Source organism: Bombus huntii, chromosome 9 (genome assembly GCF_024542735.1).
Source record: "Bombus huntii isolate Logan2020A chromosome 9, iyBomHunt1.1, whole genome shotgun sequence".
NCBI lineage: Eukaryota > Metazoa > Arthropoda > Insecta > Hymenoptera > Apidae > Bombus > Bombus huntii.
In genome coordinates, this window is record NC_066246.1 from 6,390,797 (window position 1) to 6,399,600 (window position 8,804).

The window sequence follows — 8,804 nt, forward strand, 5'->3', positions numbered from 1 at the left end:
ATTAATAATAATTCAATTATTATACAGGGTGGTTGGTAACTGGTGGTACAAGAGGAAAGGGGGTGATTCTACGCAAAAAAAGAAGTCGAAAATATAGAATAAAAATTTTTCGTTTGAAGCTGTGTTTTCGAGAAAATCGACTTTGAATTTTCGCTCGGTACGCGTGCACTTTATCACGTCTCGTTATAACGGATCTCACATACATGAGGTCTTTTATAGATAATAAAAAATAGGATACAATGACTGTAAACTCATTTTATTAATATATTTATATATATAATACATTTGTTGATATATGTAGTACAATATAATATATATATATTGTACAGATTTAAATAATTCATTCCATATCATTAATTGTCAAACATAATACCATATTTAGTATTATATAAACAAATATAGGAAAGAAACTCTAATTGCCAAAAAATTGTAAAATATGAAATATTTTATCTCGCATTATCTACTTATGATTTGAGAATTAGGTTTTATATATATATATGGATTTTCTAAATAAAATATTTTGGATCATAATGTGGATTTACATTTTTAAAGAAATATATTCTGTAAATTTATTAAACATGTAATATATAAATTTTATACACATGACTTTTATATTGAATCAAATCTTTATATTGTGTATTCGTCTTTATTTTTAGTTTGAAATACAAGGGAATTATTGAAACAAGAATTCTTTATACAAAGCAAGATATGTAAAACTGATCATAGAAAAATATATATGTAATTACTAGAAATCTGTAAATGTAATCAATATGTTCATTTATGTATTTAATATAGTCAGTAAAAGACTATCTATTAATTATAATAGATTTCTATTTAAATATAATTTTTGTATATAGTAGAAGTTTGAAGATTTTTAAAAGTACAATACAATTATAGTGGATACATATTCCACACTAAATACGGGGTTAATGTAATAAAACTAAAACTATATAAATTCTTATATTATTGACATCTCATATGTCAAATTTGAATTGTACTATTATATCATAGTTTTATAAAGAAATTGTAGGATATACATTATTATTATTCTATTGTAGGATATAATTATTCTTTTTATCTTCACAATTATGTGATATATTCACATCTCACAAGTTGTCCCCTTTAAATATTATCAGAAAGAAAGCGAAGTATAACATGTATCACATGTTTCAGAATTATGTGAAGATGTTGATGATAAAGTATTGGTAGTCAAGGATGTGGATATGGGTCAGAACATATCATCATGACCCATATCTGGAATATATGATAAACCTCGTTCCTTCAGAGTTTTATTTATTAGTCGTTTCTGGTCTTGTTTTAATTCTTGCTCTCGTCTTTGTGCATCCAAGATATCATCAACAGATACTTCAGTCAATGGTAAATCTCTTTCTTTGTCTCTGTCCTATAATAAGAATTATATTGTTTCGTTAAGAAGTCTAATATATGTTTTTTTAAATAAAAGATTTTTATATAACGACATTACTATTTCTCCCAAAAGGACAACATTTTCTCCTCTGACAATAAAAATTCCTCTTGGGATGTCTCCATATTCTTTGCCAACATGAATTCTTTCAATTGTACGATGAAGTACAATATTAGCAAATTGATCAACACTTCTAAGATATCCAATTAAAGTTCTGCCATCTCTTAGTAAAACCATAAGTTTTTCTAGACCAGAATTATATATAATATATCATAGTAATGAAAATAACTTTTATCAAAGTAGAGATTAAAATAAACAAAATGTATTATATTTTATCAAAAATTTCATCATTTGCGAAGGTTTAAAAAGATATACATATGAATAATACAGCTCTAGATTTAATTAATACAATTTCCCGTGACAAAAGAAAACATTTGTATTACACTGTATAATAATTTGCTTTTATAAATATAGCGATTATAAAAATTATTAATTAAAGAATAAAGTGCGAAACTGTAATAACACACTGATATAACCTAACAAATGTACAATTGTAACATAATTACGTACTGTCAAGTTCTTCGAGAAGAGATGCCGTCCCTGGCAAAATGTTCATTTTGCAATTTCTCCTATTTCTGATATATAGAAATAATTTTCAAATTAAAACAAATAAAAATCTTCTATGTCAGCTTAACCTGTAGTGAGATATAAAATTAAAATCATTTCGTTTGTTCGTCAATAATCACTTGAACTATGTTAACTTGTTGTTATCGAATTAATATTATCGGCAAATTTATTTAGTTATCAAACTAAAATAATTTAATTATAATCATCACTCCTTTCACATTTACTTAAAAGATCCACGCAAATCGATATATGTATTTTGGTGAATTTTATTTTGTGTGTATGGCGAGGTAAAATGTGTTATTGATTTGAATTCATTGTAAATTAAGAAAATAATACAAACAATATTATGGTATTATTATTAGCCTTTCATAGTAGTAGGATTACATAAATAAATGATTGTATTAATATAAGAAAGATCAAAATAATATATATAATATATTTGTATAAAGTTTCATTTCTATACGATGATAATCATTCTATATACGTACATACTACTACTCGTCCAATTATGGATATTTTTTTTTTAAAATTGCTTATTATATAAAGTATTATTTAAAGTTTAATACAATTATTATATAAAGTAATACTTACTTTAAAATATGTCGATTTTAACATATAGCCTTAAATTTTATAAAAAAGCGCTAGTAAACATTTGAGTGAATACTTGCATGCATACATAATTTCTTTTATACATCATTCATAATAACTTTTGATATTTTATAGTTTTGATCCATAATATTTTAATACCTTCAAAAATATATAACTTCATATATTTGAAATAATAATAGCAATGTATATACGTAACAAATAATACCTATAATTTATAGATTTCGTACCGACATATATATAAGAACATAACCTTTAATACAATGAAGCAAAAACGTTTTTGGCAATTTTTACCATTTATGATACTTGTTATAGGAGGTACATTTTTTATTCAGGAATTTGTAAGCCTAAAGTATGTACTTTAATGCTACAATCTTAAATTTTGTATTGTATAATTTAATGTTATTAACTAAATTATTTTCATTTCTTCAGATATAAGTATCCAAAAGTTACATCCTACGATTTGAAAATAGAAACTAAAAAACGAGGTATTGAAATGAAAAAAAGTCGTACTCTTGAAGAGGAATATAAGCTAATAGAAGTAAGTAAACTGATTATTTTTATTAAATAAAATACCTATATATTAAATATTTGAAAAATTCCATTTTTACTAATTTGAGAATTGTACTATTTTTAAACTTTTTATATGAAAATAGGGTAATTTCAACTCAAAAACGTGTTATAATTTCTTGTTTATTAATATATTGGATCAAAATTCCTTCATATCCTTAAATGTCTATTAACAGTTAATAATCATTACAGAAAATAATCAAATTTTAACTATTCTTTTTGAGAGTAACAAACTGTATCCTTATACACATTTAAGGAATTTATGACAAATTGACACAAAAGTAAATTTACGATTTTATCCTTTTATTTTAAGTTATGTTAATTATACACAGAAACTGTATGTGTGTTAAAATTAGGAACAAGGATATACATTTTTATTCACAAATAAAAAATGCAAATAAGATTGATGACAAATATGATCAAGCTTAGTATATAAAACACATGAATTACATGTGTTATGTCTATAGAAACAACTGACTAATATTAAAATTACATTATACAAATTTAATAAATAAATATATCAAGTTGTATTAATATATTAAATAGTTGTAGAAAACTTTATACTTTGTTATAATACATATATTATATACAAATTACATTATATGGTATACACAAATTTATATGAAATAATCAGTAAGTCATAATTACATTTAGCTTGATATTTCTAGACCTTGGATATTGATAATTGGGAAAACGTTCGTATACCACGACCATGGGAGGATTCAAGTATGACAAACAAATGAAATTGTAAAAAGAATTTACTTTAAAAAAAATATATGTACATTGTATGTATATAAAAGTATATTTATAACAAATTGTTATCTATATTATATTATAGTTACGATAAAATCTGTATTAAAATCTCTTGAGTATTCTTCATACATATCTTTTTTGCAGTAATTAATAAGTTAAAAATTATTACAAAAAATGTAGCACAGCACACATTTGTTTTACAATTAGTAACTTTAATGTGTTAATGAATGTAATACTATAAACGAACAGTATAGTTAGTTAAATTAGAAAAAAAAGTTTCAAAATTTTGACATATTAAACTTACTTTTTTTTTCAAACCCATACATACTTAATAAACTTTGTTGCCTTTGTACTGGTGATTGTAACTGTTGGCTTCGCCGTGTACCGTTTGTCGTGTTCATTTTACTTTTTAGAACCTGTGTGTGTGAAAGAGAGAGAAAGAGAGTGAGATACAAAATGTTGAAAGATACAATTGTGTAGAGATGCGCATATCGTCTCGAGTATCAGTTTGGGATGGGACGAAAAAAGTTCGGGCGATATACCTCTACGCACAACTATAAAATAACATATATGTGATTTGTGTTCATACTAAAAATTAATCAGTAGTTAAAGCAACTATGCAAATATTCTTGATTATTTTCTAATATTACCTTTTTCTAACTTTAATAAACATTTGCGTTGTTTTAATCTGATTTAATGTCACTTCTTAGTTTCTATGAATTATCGCTTATAAAATGATACTTACTGTGCGAAAATTTGAAGAACTTCTACTTTTGTTTTGTTTTATTTTATTACTTGTTTGTGTGGATATTTTTGTATCAGACCACGTGAATAAGCTATTTGAAGTATTTATATCTTCTTGTCGAATTAAGAAGTCGGAATCTATGTTAAATTCCAACGTTGTCAATGAAGTATTTAAATTGTGTAATTCGTTTTTATTAGCATTTTTTGCAATATTTTCATTCATTGAAACATCTAAATGTGATGTTCCTAAATCACAATTAGAAGTGTTTAAGGGTTCAATATTTTTGCACTCATTTGATGCATTTGTAATTGGTGCTTTATGCTCTTCATCAATATCCATACGATCATCCTTCCCCACTTCCTCATTTAACATTAAAAGTTTTAAATTAATATTGTTTGTGTGGTTATTTTTATTTACTTCCATGTTTTCTTTTTTTAATGAAATTTCATTTGAGTTCGTAATTTCATTATCTATTGGAGTATAATTTTCGTGAGTATTATCCTTAACAAAGAATTTACTTTCTGTAACAGTTCCTTCATCTATAATTGTTCGCCTGATACGCATATTCCTTCCGTTTATTCGACTTTTACTAGAAGATAAAAGGCTTGGAGAAGTTTTGATACTAGATGAACGTTTTGAAAATAAATTTTGTTTTCTAATTAAAACAGGAGATACTTTATCTTCGCTAGGAGTAAGACTACTTGTATCTAGATTATTTTCAATATCCATTGTATTTGTAGATTTATATATATCTAAAATTTCCTTTTGATTTAGTTGTTCGTGTTCTGTAATAATTATATAATCATTTATCTTTTGCCAGCTTTTTAAGTTATACTTAGATATATTCAATTATTTATCTTTATATTTATACAATAACTATTATACTATTGTTTATAATAATATAAAAATAAATTTCATACCAGAACTATCTTGCTGTTTTACAAAAATAGATCTTCTTAAACGATTTGTCTGAAGAATTGCTTCTGAATTAACAGTACACCAATCTGTTAGCTTCTTTCCTTGACAAGTGTCTTGCAATTGATTTTGTACTAATTTATATTCTTTTGACCAAATACTAATATGTTGAGATAGTCCTGCTTTCTGTGTCCAAATGTTGCATTTATTAACTTTATTCTAGAAAATTCCAAATTTGATGATATTCAACGTTTTATTAATACTTATCATACATATTTATATATTTAATATCTAACACGTCTAATGTTTATTCTTATGTTAACAAGAAAATTATGCTCTCTGAAATAATTTTATTGACAATATTTACCTTTATTTTATCAGGATTAAAATTATGAAGTGTTTTTAGAGTAAAAGGATCACAGTTTCCAAGTGCAAGCTGCAATGCAATATCTGGATCTATTTCTAGACCGGCATAATATAATTGTTCTTCTGTTACATCAGATGTAGGTGGATTTAAACGAACTTGTTTCCTTTTTAAAGGACAAAACACTAACTGATGCTTGAAAGTGATAACTGCCAATGTAAATGAATCTCTATACTCTTTTGTAACAACTAAAGATTTCATATTTAAGTAAGATCCTAAACGAGTTAAAGCCTATGAAAATAAATATATATTTATACTTAAGTATTTTATCCTCAAATTAAAAAAATTTGTAGATATACATGTAAAAATATTTACTTTGTGTATATCACAGTCTTTATTTAGTTTTATAAACTTTCGTGCTTTATTTAACCCAATACCAGGAAGAGATGGTAAGTAATCACAGCCTGATAGAATACACATATAGCAGAAGTCATCCATATTAAAATGTTTAGAAGGTATTTCCATTGCAAGATGTAATTGTTCTTGGTCAACTAAAAGACCATTACCAGTTAAATCCATTTTGAACAATACCTGCAATATAAAATGTGTGAAGTAAATGTATTTTTGAAATTTAGGATATCACATAAAATCATATATATTTATTTATTTTTATACTTAAATCAATTATAAGTGTATAAAATCAATTATATAAAATTTTTGAAAATATTTCAATCATATAGGAAAAATACGAACCTTTTTACAACCAAATAGTATTAAATCACTATCTTCGGTGATAACAACATCAGCAATTCCATTGATGTTAAGGTATGCTAACTGTGCATCTGCTTCATATGGTGCTACAATACAATCAATATTCATTTCATGGCATTGTTTGATCAACTCTAAAGCCATTTCATGTGTAACATCTATGGACCTTCTCAATAAATTTCTTCCCTCTGCATGTTGTCCCATCTGCATTAGTTCAATACCTTTGCGACGATTTGCCTGTCTATTTCTATATAAGCACATGAATATATTATATTAAAGAAACTGAATATTACATTATCTCATATTGTATTAGATTTATCTATAAATACATAAATATATTGAAAACTATGAATGATGTAAAAAATGTTTTAAATGAGCGTTGTAAGATACCAAGAGGAATATATTATACAAAGTTTACGAACAAATTATTTATTAAACATATAATGTTGGTAAAAAGTATAGAATGTAAAAAACAATGGTTAAATATTATTTTTGTAATTTTCCATATTGTGATGCTTTTAATATATAATTTAAATTCATTCGAAACATTTTGCAGTTATTTTCATGTCTCTGAATAAACTAAACAATGCAGTTAATGATATCTTCTATTCAACTGAATTATTATATATCTATGCGGACAATTATAATACTAAGTTTCAAAAATACTTATTATAACAATTTAATTATTAATTCAAATTAATTCAATTTTTTAATATATTTAATTACAATGTTAAACTATCCGTATTAAATAAACATGTAAAATTAATAAATTTTGTAATTTAACATTAATTATCATTTTAAAAATTTCCTAAATTTTATAGAATTTTTATTTCAAATATTCAAAAGAAACTTAGTTATACATACTCTCGTCGTTTTACTTCGGTTTGTGCTTTAGCAGGCAAATGTCTTCCATCAAATACAAGTATTGGTCTTATTTTATAAGATAACAACATATGTATAAACTTCATACAATAATGAACATATCTGAAATAGAATTATAATTAAACAATTACTTGTGTCAGTAAACAATATAGTTAAACAATGTAAATTTTCTTACGCGTCTGTTGGATGTCCCATTGACAGTTTATCAGCACAAGAAAATACGCCTTTATGCAACCAACAATAAGAATCAATAGCAACAGTACCACCGGAAAATTGTTCAACATTTATTCTTTTAGAGGCTTTTTCTAAAAATGGAAGTAGACCAGTGATACCCATTTTTCACTTTAAATACAATAACATCCAACAGTCATGTACACCCGAGTATTACTGACAGAACCGTTCTTGACATTGCCGCCAAAGTTCCCGCTAATTAACGAGTGACGATTTTAGTTCCGGAAATAATATGTTACTAGATATGTAACTTACTAGTCAGAACAATTTCTTGCGAAGAAAATAAAAATATATTAAATTTTATGCATTCTGCCTTTTATAAAGCGAAATGGTGTAATTAATTATAAAATATATAAATTTTGTGGAAGGTGTTGCATGTGTATAAAAAATAATTTATGGTAACGTAAAAGTAATATATTGTTAATAAAATACATCCTATTTTTTCAATATATTTTCAATTTTACATTTTCTATATTATTTTAATAATCACACCTAAGCATGTTATTTTAATTCTTGGAAATATACAGTACATATGGAGCAAATATTTCATACTAAATTTATTTATTTTTGTGCAATTATTTTGAACTATATCGTAAAACTACGTTTAAATTACATTGATATTTTATGATAATTTTCTATACCTTATAATAATATGTAAATGGTTAGTAATGATTTACGTGAATCCATTTTAAAAGTAGAAACTTTATTAATAAATTCAATAATACTTATTACTAATCTTGATATGTACTCATCGTAAAATAAGCTATGTAAATATATATATAATGAATAACATAATAGATGTAATGTTTTCTCATAAAATGATAAAGAGTAATTTATAAATATATTTATGTATATGTATTTCAATTATTATTATGAAATCGTTAACTATGAAATATACTGCCATCTATCGTTTATTATTG

The 8,804-nt window shown here is 24.6% G+C and overlaps 3 protein-coding genes across 5 annotated transcripts; 1 reads left to right on the plus strand and 2 right to left on the minus strand.

Moving 5' to 3' along the window:
- Window positions 1–240: 240 nt before the first annotated feature.
- On the minus strand, window positions 241–2,384 carry LOC126869891 (U6 snRNA-associated Sm-like protein LSm1). The gene is made up of 3 exons (XM_050627040.1): window positions 1,994–2,384; window positions 1,484–1,668; window positions 241–1,402 (listed from the first exon to the last, which is right to left on the minus strand). The coding sequence occupies exons 1-3, from the start codon at window positions 2,037–2,039 to the stop codon at window positions 1,229–1,231; spliced, it is 405 nt and encodes a 134-aa protein (XP_050482997.1). The 5' UTR covers window positions 2,040–2,384; the 3' UTR covers window positions 241–1,228.
- Window positions 1,729–4,109, plus strand: LOC126869892 (cytochrome c oxidase assembly protein COX16 homolog, mitochondrial). 2 transcript variants are annotated; one of them, XM_050627041.1, is made up of 4 exons: window positions 1,729–1,782; window positions 2,878–3,008; window positions 3,089–3,197; window positions 3,881–4,109. In XM_050627041.1, the coding sequence occupies exons 1-4, from the start codon at window positions 1,744–1,746 to the stop codon at window positions 3,956–3,958; spliced, it is 357 nt and encodes a 118-aa protein (XP_050482998.1). In that variant the 5' UTR covers window positions 1,729–1,743; the 3' UTR covers window positions 3,959–4,109. The 2 variants fall into 2 exon arrangements, with proteins under 2 accessions (XP_050482998.1, XP_050482999.1); XM_050627042.1 differs by having other exon boundaries at window positions 3,895–4,109.
- On the minus strand, window positions 1,994–8,274 carry LOC126869865 (exonuclease 1). Of its 2 annotated transcripts, none has more exons than XM_050626968.1 (9): window positions 7,829–8,274; window positions 7,636–7,755; window positions 6,757–7,018; window positions 6,379–6,594; window positions 6,007–6,294; window positions 5,645–5,858; window positions 4,725–5,509; window positions 4,284–4,395; window positions 1,994–2,118 (listed from the first exon to the last, which is right to left on the minus strand). In XM_050626968.1, exons 1-9 carry the CDS (start codon window positions 7,987–7,989, stop codon window positions 2,114–2,116), a joined length of 2,163 nt encoding a protein of 720 aa, XP_050482925.1. In that variant the 5' UTR covers window positions 7,990–8,274; the 3' UTR covers window positions 1,994–2,113. The 2 variants fall into 2 exon arrangements, with proteins under 2 accessions (XP_050482925.1, XP_050482924.1); XM_050626967.1 differs by lacking the exon at window positions 1,994–2,118 and adding an exon at window positions 3,967–4,214.
- Between the last annotated feature and the right edge of the window lie 530 nt (window positions 8,275–8,804).